The sequence below is a fragment of the Oncorhynchus keta genome, chromosome 4, assembly GCF_023373465.1.
Source record: "Oncorhynchus keta strain PuntledgeMale-10-30-2019 chromosome 4, Oket_V2, whole genome shotgun sequence".
Lineage (NCBI taxonomy): Eukaryota > Metazoa > Chordata > Actinopteri > Salmoniformes > Salmonidae > Oncorhynchus > Oncorhynchus keta.
The window spans coordinates 41,414,027-41,439,192 of record NC_068424.1 but is presented as its reverse complement, the minus strand read 5'-3'; the positions used below and the strand labels follow the sequence as shown (position 1 = coordinate 41,439,192).

General features: G+C 41.2%; 1 protein-coding gene across 7 annotated transcripts in view; it reads left to right on the top strand.

Moving 5' to 3' along the window:
* LOC118376592 (cullin-2) overlaps positions 1 to 25,166 on the top strand; it is a 42,553-nt gene that overhangs the window by 1,023 nt on the left and 16,364 nt on the right. For 5 of the 7 annotated variants that reach the window (XM_035763314.2, XM_035763318.2, XM_035763316.2 and 2 more), the window contains exons 2-9: positions 495 to 633; positions 1,785 to 1,887; positions 2,086 to 2,180; positions 4,084 to 4,189; positions 13,854 to 13,936; positions 15,191 to 15,287; positions 21,970 to 22,080; positions 23,772 to 23,958. In XM_035763314.2, the coding sequence (XP_035619207.1) occupies positions 515 to 633; positions 1,785 to 1,887; positions 2,086 to 2,180; positions 4,084 to 4,189; positions 13,854 to 13,936; positions 15,191 to 15,287; positions 21,970 to 22,080; positions 23,772 to 23,958 (901 nt within the window). In that variant the 5' untranslated portion in view covers positions 495 to 514. The remainder of the gene's footprint in view (positions 1 to 494; positions 634 to 1,784; positions 1,888 to 2,085; positions 2,181 to 4,083; positions 4,190 to 13,853; positions 13,937 to 15,190; positions 15,288 to 21,969; positions 22,081 to 23,771; positions 23,959 to 25,166) is intronic. The other 2 variants (XM_035763317.2, XM_035763319.2) reach the window with 1 other exon arrangement.

Below are 25,166 nucleotides of genomic sequence, written 5' to 3'. Positions count from 1 at the left end.
TGCTTTCACTATATTGAGTAGGAGATACAGTAGTATTTATCATCCCCTGCACATTTTTACATTTTGAGATGTCTTTTAGTTAGGTTATGAACCCATCTGAAACTGTCACTTGACAAATGAATAAGTCATAACCTTGTTATCACAACATCGTGTTTGAGATTGTAATTGCGAATTTATAATCAGAGTTAGAGTCATGCTACAGGCAGATCAGTAAATGATGATGATTTGTTTTAATAATCTGTATTTTTAAATCTGTATGCCCAAGTATTGTTTAATTATTGAGACATTATGTAACAGTTTATCAAACCTGAAAAGGAAAGAGCATTCCTAATTGTAGTTGGATTGATTACATTTGGCATAGTGTATTAACAGTTACTTGATTCAACATCCATACATGAATAATTTGCATTTATAATTCTAAACACTTTGCTCCAATATTCCAGTACTGTCCAATTACACCAATAACCATGCTGTTTTTACCTCTTTTACATCAGCCTGAAGAAGAAGCCGTACGATGTCCTTGAAGCCGCGGGTGGTGGACTTTGATGAAACATGGAACAAGCTACTGACGACAATCAAGGCTGTGGTGATGCTTGATTATGTGGAGAGGGCCACATGGAACGACAGATTTTCGTATCCTACCTTGTTTCAGCTCTTTAGAAAAATAGTTTTTATGAGTTTCTGAACTTTTTGTGTTTTGTGGTTTAGTTTGTCATTGATTTAATAGGCTAAAATGCCACGGATCTGTGCTTACATAGTCAAGCCATTAAAGGGATACTTCAGGTTTTGGGCAATGAGGCCCTTTATCTACTTTATCTTCCCCAGAGTCAGATTAACTTGTGGATACCATTTTTATGTCTTTAACTAGGTTTCCATCCAATTGCTGACAGATTTTAATGTGAATGTTCTAGAATCCCCATAAATAAAATATGTGCATTTTCCCACCAGTGGTATGTTTCCACCAAATGGACTTGTTGCGGAAAAAAATCATTGCATGATGATGTAGTGCACACAAAAATGTACTTTTTCGGTTACATTTTCATATACCAAATAAAAATCTAAAGTTCAATGTGTTTCCATCGCATTTTAAACTCAGCCGATAGTTTTGTCACAAACATTTGCCTTAAATAGCAAATGTACCTACTCTGGTCTTGGCACCTGCACTCTAACCAACAGCTCACAGATACAGTGCCGGTAGGCTGTTCGGGGTCTCTAGTCTACATTAGATTATTATGGATAAGAGCGAGAGTATTTGTCAAACTGCAGTCAATAATCAATCATGTCACCAGAATGAGACCCTTGGTATTTATTGGATAGAAGGAGCAAGATCACCGTGCACTTTCACTACCCTGTGAAGTTCACCATAATTGATTTAATCCGTAGCCTAATAAACTGCATGGTTTCCAGAGTTGTAGGAGGAGGGAGACTCCAAATTTGCTTTAATATGGTGGACCACAAACCTATTTCTGCATAATTAAGCACATACCCATAGACTTCCAGCCATTGCACAGTATAAAGAATGTTAGAGGTAGTTTTAACATTAGTTAGCATCGGCTTGCAAAATGTCCTCCAAGTTCCTTCATACTGGACACAGAGACCTAAACATGGTATCCACAAGTTAATCTGACTCTGGAAGTACATATCCCAAAGTATCCCTTTAAGGTTTAACTTTAGGAAATTCTCAAGTTCACTTAATGATTTTCCAGTAGAAAATAAATTGTCTGCATGATTTTTTCCCTCAGTGTTACAGATGAATGTGTTGGACTCCTTTACTCTAAAATCAGTGACATCTATGCCTTGTGTGTTGCATACCCAGAGCCTTTGGGTGAAAGATTGTACACAGAGACCAAGGTATTCTTGGAGAACCATGTCAGACAGTTGTACAAGGTAAATACGTTTCATCATTTGGGGAAAATATATTAGATCTGTTATCTACTGAATGTTAGTTCATAATGCCATTTTCACACAATTGACTAATTTCCCATTGCTCAGCTTCGGATAGCCTAATAGTTGTATTTGTTGTCTGCTTGTCAATGAAGTGCCAAGGTAATAAACTGATATTGGGTCTCTAATCTGTAATTTCAGAAAGTTCTGGAGTCTGAGGAGAAGGTTTTAGTGATGTACCACAGATACTGGGAGGAGTACAGCAAGGGAGCAGATTACATGGATTGCTTGTACAGGTAATGTTAGGGATGTGCATCTTTTTCTGTCTCGGTGATTCGATAAGTATTAATTTGGTTTGATTAGAGAGAGATTCGATGCGCTAACATTTATACATGAATTTTCCATTCTAACTAAAAGTCTGCTGCTGATATAGCTCATGAGCTGGGCCTCTCCAAGCTGGATCTGTCTGAGCTGACTTGTGTGTGCGTCCGTGCGCGCACTTTGTCGGCACCTGAGCTTAGCCATAAGAGAGAGGCATCTACCACACGACTATCAGATTGGGGCGGTGGGGGGCAAGCTAGCTTTTGTTTATTGTATTGTCCCCCCACTTTGGTTCTGAAATCACTATCACCCACTAATTAACTTGTCATTTTTGCAGATTGTATTTGAGCTAGTAATGTTTCAATATTTATCATTTACAATCTAACTATGCCATAACCAATGAATACATAGCACAATTTAGGATTTTACCCCCATCTCAAAATCAAATGGTTTTAAGTTTTTCCTGAGTGTCTTTTCTTTTCCTCTTGTTTTGGGCATGCAGTGCGCCTCACAAAAGTTATTGCTGTCCTCCATATGAAATTATCAACTTTACCTATATATATATAAAAAAATACCAAATACACTGTTTGTTTAAAGCAAAACTACCAAAACTATTGCTGATGGTGAACCAGAACAAACAAATAAAAATCTATTGCAAGCCCCTTTGAGCAAGTATAGCCAGAGGAGAGTTGTCTCCAATAGCTTACTTTTGTTCCAGTAAAACAACATTTTCAATAGCGCATATATGCAAATGACTTAGGTTGCCACTCAACTAATACAGTGTAATTTTAGCAAGCCATTTTAATTTTACCTTTATTTAACCAGGCAAGTCAGTTAAGAACATATTCTTATTTTCAATGACGGCCTGGGAACAGTGGGTTAACTGCCTGTTCAGGGGCAGAACGACAGATTTGTACCTTGTCAGCTCGGGGGTTTGAACTCGCAACCTTCCGGTTACTAGTCCAACGCTCTAACCACTAGGCTACGCTGCATTTGAATGCTGAATGTGCCGCACAGATGTGCAAGATCAGGAACAAGCTGCCTAACTCGTGAAGCTGGGCACAGCGGGCAGTTTGATGAGACAAAATGACTTGTAGATCAATGACTGTCAACACAGTTACATGCAGTTCGACACTGGAGGATGCATCAGTAGTCAAAAGTTGAGGTGTTTTAGAGGGATGTAACGATTCACCGATACGCATCGGTCCCGGTTCAAATGTTTAATATATGAGGGGATCCCAAACCGATCCAAATGTACTGCTATTGAGTAGCTGGCGCTTATCCCTCAGCCAATTCTAATTTCTGATATAGTCTGAGATTGGCACCATGTGTAAAGAACACTGCCGCTTTTAGATATTTACAGATATTTCATATGTCACATTGGCAGATGGTTTGGGAAATTAACTCACACCACAGTGACAGCTTTGGATAATCAGCATTTCTTACAAGAAGCTCCTTTCAACCATTTTTTAAGAGTAATTTGGCATGTTGTCGTCCCAGGATTTTGTATATATGAACTTGAGTTCATATCTCTTCTCATCACTGTCTGTCCTGCTAATGCCAAATAGACAGCACAGCTGTGAAAACAACTTGTCATGTAGAATGTAGATAGAGCCCGGGTCAGATCAGTCTGATGACAGCCTTCAGAGCTAGCCTGTCTGTCTGCCTGACTGTATCTGTCTGCGTTCTCTCTCTGTGGTCTGATTGGCCCTGGGATCTTGGCCATTCACACACTAGTGAATCTGTATTGTGTTATGGGTTGCCCATAGCTAGCTAGTCTTACCAATACTTTGGGACAACGCTAGATTAATAACAGACCTGTTGTTATTTTAATATTATGTTGTGTAATGCTCTTTCTCTCCCTTCTCTCTAATATAGGTACCTCAACACACAGTTCATCAAGAAGAACAAACTGACAGAGGCAGACTTGCAGTATGGCTATGGAGGGGTTGACATGAACGAACCACTTATGGAGATAGGAGAGGTAAGTCTCCAATCATATCTCATTACTTACCCTTATCCAACCTATTATGCAATGACATCTCCTGGTTTCAATGATGTTTCTAGAAACAATATCTCTCTCGTAATCACTCAATACCTAGGTTTACCTTCACTGTATTCACATCCTACCATACCTTTGTCTGTAAATTATACCTTGATGCTATTTTATCGCCCCCAGAAACCTCCTTTTACTCTCTGTTCCAGACGTTCTAGACGACCAATTCTTATTGCTTTTAGCCGCACCCTTATTCTTCTCCTCGTATGTTCCTCTGGCGATGTAGAGGTGAATCCAGGCCCTGCAGTGCCTAGCTCCACTCCTATTCCCCAGGCGCTCTCTTTTGACAACTTCTGTAACCGTAATAGCCTTGGTTTCATGCATGTTAACATTAGAAGCCTCCTCCCTAAGTTTGTTCTATTCACTGCTTTAGCACACTGCCAACCCGGATGTTCTAGCTGTGTCTGAATCCTGGCTTAGGAAGACCACCAAAAATTCTGACATTTTAATTTCAAACTACAACATTTTCAGACAAGATAGAACTGCCAAAGGGGGCGGTGTTGCAATCTACTGCAAAGATAGCCTGCAGAGTTCTGTCCTACTATCCAGGTCTGTACCCAAACAATTTGAACTTCTACTTTTAAAAATCCACCACTCTAAAAACAAGTCTTTCACCGTTGCCGCCTGCTATAGACCACCCTCTGCCCCCAGCTGTGCTCTGGACACCATATGTGAACTGATTGCCCCCCATCTATCTTCAGAGCTCGTGCTGCTAAGCGACCTAAACTGGAACATGCTTACACCCGAGCCATCCTACAATCTAAACTTGATGCCCTCAATCTCACACAAATTATCAATGAACCTACCAGGTACCTCCCCAAAGCCTTAAACACGGGCACCCTCATAGATACCATCCTAACCAACTTCCCCTCTAAATACACCTCTGCTGTCTTCAACCAAGATCTCAGCGATCACTGCCTCATTGCCTGCATCCGTAATGGGTCAGCGGTCAAACGACCTCCACTCATCACTGTAAAACGCTCCCTGAAACACTTCAGCGAGCAGGCCTTTCTAATCGACCTGGCCGGGGTATCCTGGAAGGATATTGATCTCATCCCGTCAGTAGAGGATGCCTGGATATGTAAAAAAATGCCTTCCTAACCATCTTAAATAAACATGCCCCATTCAAGAAATTTAGAACCAGGAACAGATATAGCCCTTGGTTCTCCCCAGACCTGACTGCCCTTAACCAACACAAAAACATCCTATGGTGTTCTGGATTAGCATCGAACAGCCCCCGTGATATGCAGCTGTTCAGGGAAGCGAGAAACCATTATACACAGGCAGTTAGAAAAGCCAAGGCTAGCTTTTTCATGCAGAAATTTGCTTCATGCAACACTAACTCAAAAAAGTTCTGGGACACTGTAAAGTCCATGGAGAATAAGAACACCTCCTCCCAGCTGCCCACTGTGCTGAAGATAGGAAACACTGTCACCACTGATAAATCCACCATAATTGAGAATTTCAATAAGCATTTTTCTACGGCTGGCCATGCTTTCCACCTGGCTACTCCTACCCCGGTCAACAGCACTGCACCCCCAACAGCAACTCGCCCAAGCCTTCCCCATTTCTCCTTCTCCCAAATCCGTTTAGCTGATGTTCTGAAAGAGCTGCAAAATCTGGACCCCTACAAATCAGCCGGGCTAGACAATCTGGACCCTTTCTTTCTAAAATTATCTGCCAAAATTGTTGCCACCCCTATTACTAGCCTGTTCAACCTCTCTTTCGTGTCATCTGAGATTCCCAAAGATTGGAAAGCAGCTGCGGTCATCCCCCTCTTCAAAGGGGGACACACTCTTGACCCAAACTGCTACAGACCTATATCTATCCTACCATGCCTCTCTAAGGTCTTCGAATGCCAAGTCAACAAACAGATTACTGACCATTTCGAATCTCACCATACCTTCTCTGCTATGCAATCTGGTTTCAGAGCTGGTCATGGGTGCACCTCAGCCACGCTCAAGGTCCTAAACGATATCTTAACCGCCATCGATAAGAAACATTACTGTGCAGCCGTATTCATTGATCTGGCCAAGGCTTTCGACTCTGTCAATCACCACATCCTCATCGGCAGACTCGACAGCCTTGGTTTCTCAAATGATTGCCTCGCCTGGTTCACCAACTACTTCTCTGATAGAGTTCAGTGTGTCAAATCTGCTGTCCGGACCTCTGGCAGTCTCTATGGGAGTGCCACAGGGTTCAATTCTTGGACCGACTCTCTTCTCTGTATACATCAATGAGGTCGCTCTTGCTGCTGGTGAGTCTCTGATCCACCTCTACGCAGACGACACCATTCTGTATACTTCTGGCCCGTCTTTGGACACTATGTTAACAACCCTCCAGGCAAGCTTCAATGCCATACAACTCTCCTTCCGTGGCCTCCAATTGCTCTTAAATACAAGTAAAACTAAATGCATACTCTTCAACCGATCGCTACCTGCACCTACCCGCCTGTCCAACATCACTGCTCTGGACGGCTCTGACTTAGAATACGTGGACAACTACAAATACTTAGGTGTCTGGTTCGACTGTAAACTCTCCTTCCAGACCCATATCAAACACGTCCAATCCAAAGTTAAATCTAGAATTGGCTTCCTATTTCGCAACAAAGCACTCATGCTGCCAAACATACCCTTGTAAACCTGACCATCCTACCAATCCTCGACTTTGGCGATGTCATTTACAAAATAGCCTCCAATACCCTACTCAACAAATTGGATGCAGTCTATCACAGTGCAATCCGTTTAGTCACCAAAGCCCCATATACTACCCACCATTGCGACCTGTACGCTCTCGTTGGCTGGCTCATACTCGTCGCCAAACCCACTGGCTCCATGTCATCTACAAGACCCTGCTAGGTAAAGTCCCCCCTTATATCAGCTCGCTGGTCACCATAGCATCTCTCACCTGTAGCACACGCTCCAGCAGGTATATCTCTCTAGTCACCAAAACCAATTATTTCTTTGGCCGCCTCTCCTTCCAGTTCTCTGCTGCCAATGACTGGAACGAACTACAAAAATCTCTGAAACTGGAAACACTTATCTCTCTCACTAGCTTTAAGCACCAACTGTCAGAGCAGCTCACAGATTTATGCACCTGTACATAGCCCACCTATAATTTAGCCCAAACAACTACCTCTTTCCCAACTGTATTTAATTAATTTATTTATTTTTCTCCTTTGCACCCCATTATTTTTATTTCTACTTTGCACATTCTTCCATTGCAAAACTACCATTCCAGTGTTTTACTTGCTATATTGTATTTACTTTGCCACCATGGCCTTTTTTGCCTTTACCTCCCTTCTCACCTCATTTGCTCACATTGTATATAGACTTGTTTATACTGTATTATTGACTGTATGTTTGTTTTACTCCATGTGTAACTCTGTGTCGTTGTATCTGTCGAACTGCTTTGCTTTATCTTGGCCAGGTCGCAATTGTAAATGAGAACTTGTTCTCAACTTGCCTACCTGGTTAAATAAAGGTGAAATAAAAATAAAATAAAAAACATAAAATAAAAAACAATCTCAGTTATCCAGTACAAATGTCACAATATATCAGTTTCAAATCAAATTGTATTTGTCACATGCGCCAAATACAACAGCCCTTAACCAACAATGCAATTTTAAGAAATATAAGTGTTAAAGTATTTACTCAAATAAACTCAAGTAAAAAATGTATAAATGAAAAAAATATATTAAAGCCCAACATTAAAATGACAGTAGCGAGCCTATATACAGGGGGTACCGGTACAGAGTCAATGTGCGGGGGCACCAGTTAGTGGAGGTAATTGAGGTAATATGTGCGTGTAGGTAGAGGTAAAGTGACTATGCATGGATAATAAACAGGAGTAGCAGTAGTGGGACAATGCAATTTTATCAACTGTTCAGGACTCTTATTATGGCTTGCGGCTAGAAGCTGTTAAGAAACCTTTTGGACCTAGACTTGGCGCTCCGGTACCGCTTGCCGTGCACTAGCAGAGAGAACAGTGTACAGTGGTTGCTCAACTAAAAGTTTTGAGATTATGCTGTGGGATTTAGAGGTAATTTGTGGTTTAGTACGGTACCCTGCTTCACTGCTTCATTGCTCCAGACCAGCGCAAGGGGGAGTTAGAGCACTGATCATGCTTTTGGGTCCCAAGGCGCTACTGTGTCTCTACCTGACAATGAATGGGCGACATAAACCAAATAGAAACTGATAATTATGCACAACTTCAAAATTGAATTTCAATGAACTGAATGATGAGGATGAAGAAGGTCATTGAATTTATGACAATAGTGTAAGAATTGCTATTCCTCTGTACTGCATGTGCACACCTGGAAAAATGCACTTTTTTTGTTACTACTCATCAGTATTACTTACGAAGGAAAATAAATTAAAATGTTCAATTATATTCCATGATATTCTTAAAATATATGTTTTGACTGAATATAAGCAAGTGATGTCTGCTAAATAATCATGTTGATGGTGCAGTCATATAGCCTCTAAATATATAAGTACCAACATTCCTTTTTAAAATTTTTATTTTTAATTTTTTTACCTTTTTTTAACCAGGCAAGTCAGTTAAGAACACATTCTTATTTTCAATGGCGGCCTGATCGTCTTTAATAAAGAAATGTTTTGGTTATCCTGAACTGGATTATCTGGATTACCACCATCTCGTGCTCATGTCAAGACATTATGGGCTATTAGCAGAACAATAGACTCTTGCCAGCACCTCTCTGTATTTTGACACTTTGTGCAAATCAATTGAGCCGCGTTAAAAACTTTGTGGATGGGGCCTCCCGATTGACGCAGCGGTCTAAGACACTGCATTTTTGCTACAGATGCTGGTTCAATACCCGTGCTGGCTGCGACCAGGAGACCCATGAGGCGACGCACAATTGGCCCAGTGTCGTCCTGGTTAGGGGAGGAATTGTCCAGCCGGGATGTCCTTGAAAACGTAATCATCCTCAAAATATCGTTCTTTTTTTTAAACAAACAATTTAGAATCCTCCAATCCTCTAAATGTAATTATTGGCGAAGAACCATATAGAGATTTTGCAATGGCACATGGTTTGTGAATAGACAAGCAATTTTCCATTCCTCCTGAACAATAGTGTAAGAATTGCTATTCCTTTGTCCTGCACACACACACACCCCAAAAATACACTTATCCCCCAAAATACACTTATTTTTTTGTTTATACTTGATCAGAACAAGCTGTAACTGGACTGGAGCATATTACTTACTAAAAATGACATGAAAAGCGCACATTTGTAAATCCCAAACTCTAAAAGTAATTGGAAAGGTAGATACAACTTATTTGTGACATTGTGGTTCCAATAAAGAATGTAAAAAAGATGCTGTGTTTTTATTTACAGTAGTGATGGACAGCTGGAGGCATTTTGAAAACAGGTTTTTAAACTCTTGTTTTTCACTGTAGTACTGTATCTGGTGTATATCCCATCATGCAAACAATGTTTCCTATTAGGACAATAGACTCTTCACAGCCCGGCTACTGTAGGTGTGAAAATCCCCCAATTTGCAATGACGTCATCGATGCACTTATTGATGAAGCCTGTGACTGATGTGGTGTACTCTTCAATGCCATCGGAAGAATCCAGAAACATTTTACAGTCTGTTTTAGCAAAACAGTCCTGTAGCGTAGCAGGAATCAGGAGGTTAGAGTTATGCCCAGATTTGCCAAATGGAGGGCGATCGAGAGCTTGAGTTTGTCTTCATTTGTTTGCACATGTAACATGCTGGTAGAGATGTAAGTTTAACTGCATTAAAGTCCCCGTCCACTAGGAGCGCCTCCCCTGGATGAGCATTTTCTTATTTGCTTATGGCCTTATACAGCTCGTTGAGTGCGGTCGTAGTGCCAGTATCAGTTTGTGGTGGTAAATAGACATCTACAAAAAAATATAGATGAATGCTATTGGTAAATAGTGTTGTCTTCGTCAGAATGCACTCCCATGAATTCCTGGTCCACAATAAATGCTTGTTCTGTTCGATAATGTCCATCATTTATGTCAAAATAGCTCCTTTTGTTGGCGCGTTTAGTACACAATCTAAACTCACCAAGCGCGTTCACTAGTTTCAGACGAAAAGTTTTAAAAAGTTCTGTTACAGTCCGTAGCAACTTGTCAAACAATGTTTAGAATCAATCTTTAGGGTGTTTTTAACATATGTCTTCAATAATGTTCCAACAGGACAATTCCTTTGTCTGTACAAATGAAGTGGAACGTAGCTACCTTTCACGTGAGCGTGCCAGACCGAGGCTGTGGCACTCTGCCAGACCACTCACTCAAAGAGCTCTAATGAGCCCCTCCTTTAGAGTAGAATCCTCAAAACAGTTTCTAAATACTGTTGACATCTAGTGGAAGCCTTAGGAAGATAAACATAACTAATATCCCACTGTATCTTCAATAGGGGCTGAGTTGAAACTACAAACCTCAAATTTCCCACTTCTTGGTTGGATTGTTTCTCAGGTTTCTGCCTGCCAAGTGAGTTCTATTATACTCACAGACATCATTCAAACAGTTTTAGAAACTTCAGAGTGTTTTCTATCCAAATCTACTAATTATATGCATATTCTTGCTTTTACGGCTGAATAGCAAGCAGCTTAATTTGGGCACGTTTTCCATCCAAAATTCCCAATACTGCCCCCTACCCCAAAGAAGTTAATGTCCCTGACTTTCTGGTCTAACTCTTCATCTGACATATCAGAATAGCATTCCCTGACAGTCATTGTGTTCTTCATTGTGTTCTTCTATTGTGTTCTTTCATCCTTCTGTAAAAAAAAAAGCTAACCGTTACACTGTCATGAAATATGATTATATATATCGACTATGAAACAAATGACCGACACTGAATCGTAGGTGCTAACTACTAGCTATGTAGAAGTTGGACAGTGTCTCGGCAGATTTCCTACTCTTCCTCTGAAGAGGTGAAACAAGGATCGGACCAATATGCAGCGTGGTATGTGTCCATGGTTTTTAATGTGAAAAACTGAACATGAACGCGTATACAAAATAACAAAGTGAACTGGCAACGAAACAGTCCCGTGTGGCACAGACACAGGAAATAATCACCCACAAAATACCCAAAGAATATGGCTGCCTAAATATGGTTCCCAATCAGAGACAACGATAAACACCTGCCTCTGATTGAGAACCAATCCAGGCAACCATAGACTTACATAAACACCTAGAACAACCCCATAATTCTTCAAAAACCCATAGACAAGACAAAATACATAAATCCCCCATGTCACAACCTGACCTAACCAAAATAATAAAGAAAACAAAGATAAGGCCAGGGCGTGACAAGAAGAACGCCCAGTGCTGCTTACCTGAGATGCCATCATCACACAGTCCTTCGTAGGTGTCCGCTATGACTTCCTTTGTGTTGGAAAGTAAGGTTGAACAGTATTGGTTGTAGCCAAACTGACACTCAAAAAATGGACAAAATGGAAGGTGTTTGATACCAAAATTAAATCAGAAAATCTTTTTTTTATTCAAAGTAAAAAAGTTGCTTTCAAAACAATTATTTTTGATTGAAAATAAAAAAGTTTTGCTCACCACAAAAAGACACAAAAATTGTTTTGTGTTAGTTAGTCACCAACTCTCAGGTTAACACAAAAACTGCCTAACCAGCTCTGCTAGGGCTAGTAAAATGGTTAGACTGGTCTCATTTGTGTCTGGAAGTAGCTAGCAAGCTACCCAACGTTAGCTTAGGTGCTTGACTGCCGTTGTAAGGCCAGAGCGCTCAAATCAACCATACTCCTTGGCCCGAGTGTCCAGTGTGCGGTCTGAATTTACAAATGCTCTAAATTTATGACCCAGGCACTCCAGATTGAATTTAACTAGGCAAGTCAGTTAAGAACAAATTTTTATTTACAAGGACTGCCTACTCCTTCCTCAACGTCGGGGAATTGAACCCCGGTCTCCTGTGTGCCCTGCCCGCACAACACAGGGATTTTTTAGCTAAATAGCCCAGTACTGTACTGCCACCGTCACGTTGTACAGCGTCATATTGTCCGTTCCATACGAACAGAAACCCAGAGGGTTTTTCATTTTTTATGGAATATAAACATCATAATATTAATCAAAATCATTAAGCAAGTACCAGTCAAATGTTTGGACACACATACTCATTCCAGGATTTTTCTATATTTTTACTATTTTCTACATTGTAGAATAATAGTGAAGACATCACAGCAATGAAATAACACATATGGAATCGGTTTAGAACAAATTATTATTTACAAGGACAGCCTACTCCTTCCTCCCGCCAGGGAATTGAACCCCGGCCTCCCTGCATTTTGTAGTACAAACATGGCCTGCTCTCCCTTATGTAAGGATTTAAGCACTTTCCCATGTATTATACTGTATGTACTGTAGGCCAAGTTTACTTGTCAGACTGCACAGTAGCCTAATAAACAAATGCAGGTGGCTTATCTTCAAAATGCTTTAAATGCTTTATTATCCAAATGTAAAAGAATGTACTGTACAGTACTGTATTTCTTCATCAGCATCATTATGCTTTCGTTAATAAATTAATGACAAAAATACTCTTTCAAAATGCAGATGTTGATTTAGTTATGGTTCCATAACAAATTACTATGGGAATAAATGTCACTGATTTACAGAAATATTGGAACAAAGTTGTCTAATGAAGGCAAGCAATTTAAAATCCTCCAATCCTCTTATGCTGTAGCCTACTCCCGACCGTTACATTGTACAATGCCATATTTTCCATTCCATCCTAACGGAAACCCTGAGGGTTTCATTTTTTGTTTTTCTCGGAATAGAAACACCATAATATTAATCAAATGAATTAAGCCAAATTTCTTAAAATCAATCCCATATACTATGCTATTACAAAAAAGGTTTTAAATTCTCTGGTAATGCCAATATGGAAGACTATCAAATGCTTCTCAAAGATGCCCTCTGGTGGTCAAACTAACACTAACTTGTCTGACAATTTGATAACGTGTCACAGAATGTGCAGCAGGTGACACATCTTTTAAAGGAGCAACCACTGTAGTTACGAGACAAGGTATCACAATATACTATGATATTGATAGACATCTTCAATCACTGTCTAATCATCACAAAAACATTCTCTTTAATCTGGATATTTTATATTTTCTACACAACTTAAAGAATGTAAACATCATATACACATTATGAAAACGCTTCAACTTAGTGTTTGCCATAACATTTTCATTTAACTTTTAATGACATCACAAAATAGATATATACATTTTCCATATTCCACCTCTCATTATTACCAGCATTTGGAGGATGAAATATAGTGTCCCCGTGTCCATGGTTTAATGTTCTAGTTTTGGGCTGTAAATTCTTCATAAGGCACACAAAGAAATTCCAATTGTCCATGCTAGAGAAGAAATAAATCATCTGCTGCCTTACAATTTGATGGGTGTGAGGTGTGATCCCTCCATAAAATCCCCACATCCATCCCTCCTCTCTCTGCGGGCGAGAGATAGTTCTGTAGAGCTGATACACTGTAACCTGATCCTTTGGATCCTCACAGGAGAGTCATGACAATGTGCTCATACAATTCTCCCCACTTTGTCATTTCAGCTTGCACTTGACATGTGGAGGAAGCTGATGATCGAGCCACTGCAAGCTGTCCTGATCCGGATGCTGCTGAACGAAATCAAAAAGTTGGTTCATGGTTTATATTCATGGTTCATGGTTTATGTACAGTAGGATTCAGCAGGGCTAGCCTGGGAGAAGACATGCTTGAAGTACAGTGCATTCGATAAGTATGCAGAGCCCTTGAATTTTTCCAAATTTTGTTACGTTGCAGCTAGGTTTGCAAAATTCCGGGAACTTTCAATTAATTCCCTGCTTTTCCCGAAATCCCTGGTTGGAGGATTCCCGGAATCAGGTACGAATGAGCAGGAAATCTGGATTCCTCTAACCAGGATATCTGGAAAAACAAAGGAATTTATTGAAAGTTTCTGGAATTTTGCAATCATAGTTGCAGCCTTATTCTAAATAGATTTTTTTTTAAATCCCGCATCAATCTGTACCCCATAATGACAAAGCCAAAACTGTTTTTTTTAGAATGCTCCGAGACAGGATTGTGTCGAAGCACAGATCTGGGGAAGGGTACAAAAAAATGTCTGCAGCATTCAAGGTCCCTAAGAAAACAGTGCCCTCCATCATTCTTAAATGGAAGAACCACCAAGCCTCTTCCTAGAGCTGGCCGCCCGGCCAAACGGAGCAATTGGAGAAGGGCTTTAGTTAGGGAGGTGACCAAGAACCCGAGCTCCAGAGTTCCTCTGTGGAGATGGGAGAACCTTTCAGAAGGATAACCATCCCTGCCAATCAGGCCTTTGTGGTAGAGTGTTCAGACGGAAGCCACTCCTTAGTTAAAGGCACATGACAGCCTGCTTGGACTTTGCCTAAAGACTCTCAGACCTAGCCTGATTGCGAAGAGTCACACCTGGAGGAAACCTGGCACTATCCCTACAGTGAAGCATGGTGGTGGCATCATCATGCTGTGGGGTTGTTTTTCAGCGGCAGGGACTGGGAGACTCGTCAGGCTTGAGGAAAAGATGAATGGAGCAAAGTACAGAGAAATCCTTGATGAAAACCTGCTCCAGAGCGCTCAGGACTGAATGCACTGTAGGTCTAAAATGTCCATTTAGCGGCTTGTGATTGTCATAATGACTTGGTCTCTGGGTTTGTTTCTGTGAAGGTAAAGGATGAACATTCGCTCTGTTCTGACAGTACCTATTACTGTGTTATAGCAGGCTAATACAGTTCAGGGTTACTGTTAGGCTGCTTTGATATGTCATTTAAAACCACAAGTCACCTTTTACTCTTTTTATTTACATTCTCTAGCTAGGCACAGGTTAATGCTCAACAGAAATAGTATCACTAATAGAGCTTGTGTTCTTCTCTTCCAGTGACCGGTGTGGCGAAGATCCAAATCAGAAAGTAATCCATGGGGTTATCAACTCCTTTGTTCATGTTGAACAGTACAAGAAAAAGTTTCCTCTGAAGGTAAGCAGCTGTGCTCTGTTGGAATCTAATAATAATAATTTATTTAACTTTTTCAGAAAATAATCTAAAAGTGCATAGGAAGCAAAACAAACAGCACCTTTTAAATTGAGATGGTAGAGATGGAGGTTGAATGTCTCCATTTGGCTTCAGATGAAAGGCTGGGAGTTAAGATTGGTAACTTCTGCAGAGCGTTGGTAAAACAGATTGTCTGTTGTGATTCGAGTCCTCTTCATTATATTTCTATATGTAATGTTCAGAATCAAAATGATTCACCTTGCTGAATATAGGTTTCTCTTGTTTTGGTATGTTTGTTTTATTGCTGTTATTGGTCTGTTTAATTGTGTCGTATGCTTCATCTAGTTCTGATCTCATACGCTGTGTAGTTTTATAGTTGATCGTTGATGGTACAAGCAGAGAGAAAAAAAGACGTTGCTTCACCAATGCACCACATCTGCTTCCCCGACGGTCAGTTCCTCCATAGGACCCGCTCCTCTGTAGGTACTGGCCCTCCATTGCAGAACATGTAGCACCCACCTGGGTGAGGTCACAGGTGCTGAAAAGCGTATGAAAAGGCAGTGGTTAAGAACAGTCCCTGAGGCTATTTTGCCATCTCTGCAGTACTTGTTGTAATTCTTCCTGACAGATGAAAAAATAAAGCTTGAGCTGCATTATTTGAATCCAAACTGTTGAGCGTGAAAAACGCTGCAGCACACATACTGTTGCACCTTGCACCAAATATCATACCCCGTTCAAAGGCACTTAAATAATTTGTCCTGCCCATTCACCCTCTGAATGCCACACATTCTCAATTGCCTCAAGGTTTAAATATCCTTCTTTATCCTATCTTCTGCCCTTCATCTACAGTGATTGAAGTGGATTTAACAAGTGACATCAATAAGGGATCTTAGCTTTCACCTGGTCAGTCTGTCATTAAAAGAGCAGGTGTTTTTGACCTTAACCCCGTCGAACACCTTTGGGATGAATTGGAACGCCGACTGCAAGCCAGGCCTAATGTATGTATGTATATACAGTGGGGCAAAAAAGTATTTAGTCAGCCACCAATTGTGCAAGTTCTCCCACTTAAAAAGATGAGAGGCCTGTAATTTTCATCATAGGTACACTTCAACTATGAAGTTGCTTGTACCAGACCAAAAAATCCGGAAAATTACATTGTAGGATTTTTAATGAATTTATTTGCAAATTATGGTGGAAAATAAGTATTTGGTCACCTACAAACAAGAAAGATTTCTTCTTTGAGGCTCCTCTGTCCTCCACTTGTTACCTGTATTATTGGCACCTGTTTGAATTTGTTATTAGTATAAAAGACACCTGTCCTCAAACAGTCACACTCCAAACTCCACTATGGCCAAGACCAAAGAGCTGTCAAAGAACACAAGAAACAAAATTGTTGTCCTGCAACAGGCTGGGAAGACTGAATCTGCAATAGGTAAGCAGCTTGGTTTGAAGAAATCAACTGTGGGAGCAATTATTAGGAAATGGAAGACATACAAGACCACTGATAATCTCCCTCGATCTGGGGCTCCACGCAAGATCTCACCCCGTGGGGTAAAAATGATCACAAGAACGGTGAGCAAAAATCCCAGAACCACACGGGGGGACCTAGTGAATGACCTGCAGAGAGCTGGGACCAAAGTAACAAAGCCTACCATCAGTAACACACTATGCCGCCAGGGACTCAAATCCTTGCTTAAGCCAGTACATGACCAGGCCCGTCTGAAGTTTGCTAGAGAGCATTTGGATGATCCAAAAGAAGATTGGGAGAATGGTAAAAACTCAACTCGTCATGTTTGAAGGACAAAGAATGCTGAGTTGCATCCAAAGAACACCATACCTACTGTGAAGCATGGGGGTGGAAACATCATGCTTTGGGGCTGTTTTTCTGCAAAGGGACCAGGATGACTTATCCGTGTAAAGGAAAGAATGAATGGGGCCATGTATCGTGAGATTTTGAGTGAAAAACCTCCTTCCATCAGCAAGGACACACCGCCCGGGCAACGAAGGAGTGGCTTCGTAAGAAGCATTTCAAGGTCCTGGAGTGGCCTAGCCAGTATATATATATATATATATATATATATATATATATATATATATATATATATAGTAACAGTTAAAAATGTTGGACACACCTACTCATTCAAGGGTTTTTCTTTATTTTTACTATTGTCTACACTGTAGAATAATGGTGAAGACATCAAAACTATGAAATAACAATAACACATGGAATCATGTAGTAGTAAGCAAAAAAAGTGTTAGACAAATCAAAATCATTTTATATTTGAGATTCTTCAAAGTAGCCACTCTTTGCCTTGATGACAGCTTTGCACACACTTGGCATTATATCAACCAGCTTCATGAGGTAGTCACCTGGAATGGATTTCAATTAACATTTCAATGTGCCTTCTTAAAAGTTTGTGGAGTTTCTTTCCTTCTTAATGCGTTTTAGCCAATCAGTTGTGTTGTGACAAGGTCGGTGTGGTATATGCCCTATTTGGTAAAAGATCAAGTCCATATTATGGAAAGAACAGCTCAAATAAGCAAAGAGAAATTACAGTCCATCGTTACTTTAATACAGCCTTTCTTAAAGTACGGGTCGCTACCCAAAGTGGGTCACAACATGTCAGAGTATATTTATTATTATTTAATTAATTACTGGAATTGATATGGCCAAGTGCATCTGCGCTCTCTCTGTTCAGTGCTCTCAGTAGCCGTCTCTGCTTAGCAGCCGTCTCTGCTTAGTTTGCTTTGCGGTTTACCTGATCTTTTTTTCTGCAGTTTTCTTGAAGATCGCTCCGCAACACACACACAATGCAGCGCTGTCATTCAAGCCACTGTCTTGTTATTCCCACTCGCCATCACTCACCGCTGTCATGAAATGGACTCATGCTAGCCACAAGTTCTGACTGAGCTCAATTGTCATGAAACGCATATACAGCGATGAGTTTATCTCTCTTTCATATAAACTTATAACGAGGAGCGCCCACAATGTGTTTTGTACGGGGAAGTAATGAGTCTCTCATAACAAACAAATTAATAAAATGACACGTCCTGACCAAACATCCACAGCATGATGGTAAACCCAGGGAGTTCTTTCAGAACAGGGCAGAATGCTTCAGGAAACAGTGCTTCGACAGTGAGTTAGTCAGCTAGCAAGGCATTGTTGTCATTTTATAACAGTTGATGATAAGCGGAAATAAGGAAGTACTAACTAACTCTCATAGTAGTAAATGTCAGTATCTCTTTCAAACAATCCCCTGGCCTTGTACACAGCTAATAGCTAACATTCGCCAAAGCAAGCTAGCTACTGATAGTGCAACCCTAGCAACAGTACAGATGAAGATGAAAAATGACCAGACCTACTGTACATCTTACTGTAGAAATGATTGTTGAAAACAAGTCTAGGTTGGAACTGTTAAAATACAATAATACGTTTTGTTGAACTGGTATAATACGTTTGAACTGAACTGGTATAGCCTGATTGAAGCAAGATGCTTTTTGAGGCAAACACACTCACAAAGTTCTGGGTTGCTCATCTACAGCAGGAAGCGGTCTCCTGCCTGACTGAGAAAGCAGTAGATATTCTGGTCCAATTTGGCACCACATACCTATGCGAGTCAGGGTTCTCAACTTTGACATACTTAAAAAACAAGTATTGAAACATTTTCAAGGCTGTTCATGACCTCAGTGTTGCACTGTCAAAAACAGAGCCCAGAATATAGACATGCTCTCATTAGGACTGTGTGTGTGTGTTTTCTAGTCTACATCTGTGGGATGTGATAAATCAGTTTATTCCAGTTCAGAATGAAGATGATTTATTGTATTTTAACAGCAACAGTTCCAACCTAGGCAGATATGTAAGAGTGTTTTTAATGGGGAAAATAATCATTAATATATATTTAATTGTTATTTGTTTTTGTCTATATTGTTTGTTTTTGTCTATATATAAAATAGGCTACAGTGTTTATAATGAACTGACGGGGAAGTTTGAATGGCGAAAGCTTCTCTGTTGTGATGTGATCACATTGGCTGGTGTTCAAAAAACAATAAATGTGAATCATCCGCACCCAATGTTTGTTTACAATGAAATGAATTGCTCCAGAATGCCTAATTTTTCCAATCAAATGTATTAAGTTGATTTCTGATCAGTCTAATTTGCATAAACATTGTGATTGGATGATAGCTGTGAGGGTTATTGAATCAGGATCAAATCCTCTGATCTCGAGCTCATTAATGATAGAATGTTCATATTTGAAGATTGCCGAAAGGCCTATTTCTTTGGCAAATGACAGGAGTGACGAGTGGAATGTAATAGCTGAATAGAGATGGCAACCAGGCTAGTAAACTCCTGGGTGCTCTCGCAATGGCTGCCTGGTATTGTGATGCAATAACTTCAATGGTAATGTACACTAAAAAATATATAAACACAACAAGTAAAGTTTTGGTTTCATGAGCTGAAATAAAAGATCCCAGACATTCTCCATAAGCACAAAAAGTGTATTTTCTAAAAGTTTTTGCAGAAATGTGTTTACATCGCTGTTAGTGGGATGTCAAGAAGCTGATTAAGCAGCATGACCATTACACAGGTGCACCTTGTGCTGGGGACAATAAAAGGCCACTGTCAAATGTGCAGTTTTGTCACACAACACAATGCCATGGATGCCATGGAAGTTTTGAGGGAGCGTGCAATTAACATGCTGACAGCAGGAATGTCCACCAGAATGATTGCCATAGGATTTAATGTTCCTTTCTCTACCATAAACCGCCTCCAACGTCGTTTTAGAGAATTTGGCAGTATATCAAGCCGGCCTCAAAACCGCAGACGGTGTGTAGTCACACCAGCCCAGGACCTCCACATCTGACTTCATCTGAGGGATCGTCTGAGACCAGCCACCCGGACAGCTGATGAAACTGTGGGTTTGCACAATCTTAGAATTACGCTACAAACTCAGAAACCGTCTCAGGGAAGCTAATCTGCGTGCTCGTGGTCCTCACCAGCATCTTGACCTGACTTCAGTTTGGCGTCGTAACCAAATTAATTTGGGGAATGCTGACCTTCGATTGCCGCTGGAGAGGTTTGCACTTCACAGATTAATTCTGGTTTCAACTGTACCGGGCAGTCGTGTATGACGCTGTGTGGGCGAGCGGTTTTCTGATGTCAACGTTGTGAACAGAGTGCCCCATGGTGTCTGTTGGTTTATGGTATGGGCAGGTATAAGCTACGGACAACGACCACAATTGCATTTAATCAATGTCAATTTCAATGCACAGAGATATCGTGACAAGATTCTGAGGCCCATTGTCCTGCCATTCATCTGCCGCCATCACCTCATGTTTCAGCATTATAATGCATGGTCCCATTTCACAAGGATCTGGACACAATTCCTGGAAGATGAAAACGTCTCAGTTCTTCCATTGCCTGCATACTCGCCAGACATGTCACCCATTGAGCACGTTTGAGATGCTCTGGATCAACGTATATAGCAGTGTGTTCCAGTTCCCGCTGATTTCCAGAAACTTCGCACAGCCAGTGAAGAGGAGTGGCACAACATTCCACGCTAGTTAACGTTAGCTCACAAAACTACCTTTAACTTCTTTCATACTGGACACAGATGTTAAATGGTATCCATGAAAGTGATATTCTGAGAGACTCAGTTCATGGCTTGAGTGGAGATACCTGGTCAGAGGATGTGTTTGATGGTTTGTGTAGTAGCCTAGGCTATAGGTCCAATACATTATCACCGCATGTTGGCTATGCTTGAATTGCCCAGGCAATGTTCTTCTCAGACAATTGAAAAAAAACAAAAAACACTTGAGGTTTTTGATCTCGCCGGTAATGAATTGATCAATTGTTGTATTGCTTGTGAGGCACAGCTGAGGGAGCATACATTGAAATACATGTTTTGTTTTTACTGGGATGATGGTGTTTGCATCTGATGGTCAGTCTCAGTGGAGGGATGTGGAGAGCAGTCTCTCACCATTCCTCTGTTCTCCCTCCCTCCGCTGAGACTGACCAAAAAGGAGACCACTAGTTTCAGCTGATGGCAAAACTGGAGTCTCATTGCCTCATGCACAAATTCATGTTCCTCTATTAGCTGCAGTTCTCGTTGTAGTGTGAATGGAAGAAAGGAAAAGCGCATTTCATGGCATATTGTTGGATAAAAACTTGAACATAAACTCACTCGTAAAAACAGCATCTCTTTGCTGTATTCGTTGACAGTCTTTCTCTAGTCATGGTTTTGAACCTTTTGAAATCTCACAAAATCAACTTTGGTGTGAATTTGAGGAAGCTGCAGGGAGACACGATAATCTAAACTATCCGATTGGCCAGCGGTAGGCCTATAGGTGCACTTGATATGCTCTCCGTGCCATCCGGGTAGGCGGAGTTTGTACCTAACACATTAAATCTTTCAAAATGGGAACACTTTGCCTACCCGCACGCAACTGCCAACAGCGCAAGACAAATTGAGAAAGTAGGAGCACAAGGCTTTTTCTGTGTTTTTTTTTATTGAAATGTTTGGAGATTGACCAGTAGATCATGATCGACTGGTTGGTGACCCCTGGTTTACTGTAGCCATGTCCATGCCTATGCATGTGTGTACAGTTTGTGCACTCTGTGTGTTCTCTAAACTCGCTATGCAGCTCACACTCTTTTATTGTGTTTCAGTTTTATCAGGAAATCTTCGAAGGGCCATTTCTGACGAAAACGGGAGAGTATTACAAACAGGAAGCTTCCAATTTACTGCAAGAGTCCAACTGCTCACAGTATATGGAAAAGGTAAGATGGCTTTAGGTAGCCCAACTCATAGAGATCCATATAGCTATATAAAATACAGGATCTCTATGGTCTAACTGCTCACAGTAGCCTTTATGGAAAAGGTAAGATGGCTGCTGGACAGGACATGTATTGCTGTTCACTCCCCTCCCTTGTTACCTGCTGCTCTCTGTGGGCTGAGCATAATAAGCTACACCCTGGTCATTTAGAAATCAAATTACTCCCGTTTCAACCCTCCTAATGTTATTTCTTTGACTTTTTGTGCATATAATCCAAGGGCCTTAGAGCCTGTTGTGACCCTAAGGAATGCATATGTTACATCAGAAAGATGCTCGAGGCAATCCGTTGAGGCTTTTAGAAAATATTGATTTAGTTCATGTGATTTGCCATGGCTGCTAATTGGTTTCGAGTATTGTTGCTGTGCATTTATCGTGTTGTTGGTGTTATACTATTGGAGGCCTCAGTGACTCTCCGAGGAGACTCGCTACCAGCTGTGGCACCGTCAGGTGTGTGTGTTTATGAAAATGTGTTATAATTCCAATGAAGGGGTTAAATCATCCATCTTAAGGCTCCTTAGTTGCGGGGCCCGAGTGGAAGCCCTCCACCCCTGCCCTTACGCCAGACAGTGTTGAGATGGTGTGGGCGGTCTTGTGGATGTGCTGACTTAAGAGTTGAGTCTGTGTATTTCTGTCTGACTGACTATAGTGCAGAAAGGTAACAGACAGTCCCCTACATTAGCTAGCTCACATCATGGTTGCCTTCAGGTGCGTCTGCGATGGTGTAACAGTATAACTTTAGACCGTCCTCTCGCCCATACCCGGGCGCGAAACAGGGACCCTCTGCACACATCAACAACAGTCACCCACGAAGCATCGTTACCCATCGCTCCACAAAAGAGCAGAGCAAGGGAAACCACTACTTCAAGGTCTCAGAGCAAGTGACGTCACTGATTGAAACGCTTTTTAGCACGCACCGCTAACTAAGCTAGCCGTTTCACATCCGTTACAATGGCACCCTATTTCCTAATGGGCTGTAGTCTGGTCAAAAGTCGTGCACTATATAGGGAGTAGGGTTCCATTTGGGACTCAGACTCTGTTCACAAGTGGACCTGTAAATCGTTGACAATGATAAGATTGATAAGAGTGATCGCCATTTAACAAGTATAACCACAACACTGGCTTCAAAAGGCATGGTGGGTGGCCAGTCTATAGTGTATAGGAGCATCTGTCCATCTGTTGTTGTGCTGTGTGGTGGTGACTGAAATCTCTGTATATGGGATATGCTTGCTGGCGGCATTAGCGCTGATTTTATGATGTGGTATTTTTCCCCCCACACAGTCACTTATCCCAGTATAGATCTTTCCAGGTTTGCGGTCAAATTCATTTAATTCAGAAAGTAAACCAAATTTCAATTCCACATTCTCCTCATTGAAAGGCATTGAAGTGAATTGGAATTTCAGTGTACCTCCTGAAATGACTGGAATTGAAATGGAATTGACCCCAACCCTGGTGCTTTCTGTTCACCTCCCTATCATTGCATTAAGTAGACAGTGCTGCAGGGTAGATTGTAGTGGGTTATTGGCTTTCAGCCCTATTGGGGTTAGGCCATTTAGCGACTTTGACATTTGCATAATTAACCATGTTAAACAAATCAATGAATCCAATGTGTTCTCTTTCTTCCCTGGCTCCACTTAGGTTTTAGGAAGGTTGAAAGATGAGGAGGTGCGATGTCGGAAGTACCTGCACCCCAGCTCATACGCCAAAGTCATCCATGAATGCCAGCAGAGGATGGTGGCAGACCACCTGCAGTTTCTCCACGGGGAGTGTCAGAATATCATCCGCCAGGAGAAGAGAGACGGTCAGTCTGGTTACAGGAGTGACGGTCAGTTTGTTTGTTACTAATAGATACAGGGGCTGGCTTAGAACATCTGTTACTCTAGTTAGATGGTAATTCTGTATTTAGATGCTCAATCAGTAAGTTAGATGATCAGGGTGCCAGGGGCTGGCTTAGAGGCGGTCTTAATTAAGCACAGGTCATCCTTACATTGGCGATCAAGCAGGCTGTATTTGAGATCCTGAGTGGAGTGGGATCCTGAGTGGCGCAGCCGTTTAAGGCACTGCATTTTGCCTGAGGCGTCACTACAGACCTGGGTTTGATCCCGGGCTGTATCTCAACTGGCTGTGATCGGGAGTCCCATAGGGTTGCGCACAATTGGCCCAATGTCATTTTTGTATTTTTTTACGTTTATTTTACCTTTATTTAACTAGGCAAGTCAGTTAAGAACAAATTCTTATTTTCAATGACGGCCTAGGAACAGTGGGTTAACTGCCTGTTCAGGGGCAGAACGACAGATTTGTACCTTGTTAGCTCAGGGGTTTGAACTTGCAACCTTCCGGTTACTAGTCCAACGTCATCCGGGTTAGGGGAGGGTTTGGCTGGGGTAAGCCGTCATTGTAAATAAGAATTTGTTCTTAACTGACTAGTTGCCTAGTTAAATAAAGGTTAAATCAAATATAACTTGAGCTGGCTGAATCCCATATGGTTCATTGACTGACTCCCATATGTTACTGGCCATTGGATATACAGTGCATTTGGAAAGTATTCAGACCCATTGACTTTTTACACATTTTGTTACGTCTTATTCTAAAATTGTTGAAATATGTGTTTTTCCTCATCAGTCTACACACAATACCCCTTAATGACAAAGCGAAAACAGGTTTTTAGACATTTTTGCAAATGTATTCAAAATAAATAATGGTATTCAGACCCTTTGCTATGAGCCTCGAAATTCAGCTCAGGTGCATCATGTTTATGAGTAATCGGTGGAGAAGGGCCTTGGTCAGGGAGGTGACCAAGAACCCAAAGGTCTGTCTGACAGAGCTCCAGAGTTCCTCTGTTGAGATGGGAGAACCTTCCAGAAGAACAACCTTCTCTGCAGCACAGGCCTTTATGGTGGAGTGGCCAGACGGAGGCCACTCCTGAGTAAAAGGCACATGACAGCTTGCTTGGAGTTTGCACCTAAAAGACTCTCAGACCATAAGAAACAAGATTCTCTGGTCTGATGAAATAAAGATTGAACTCTTTGGCCT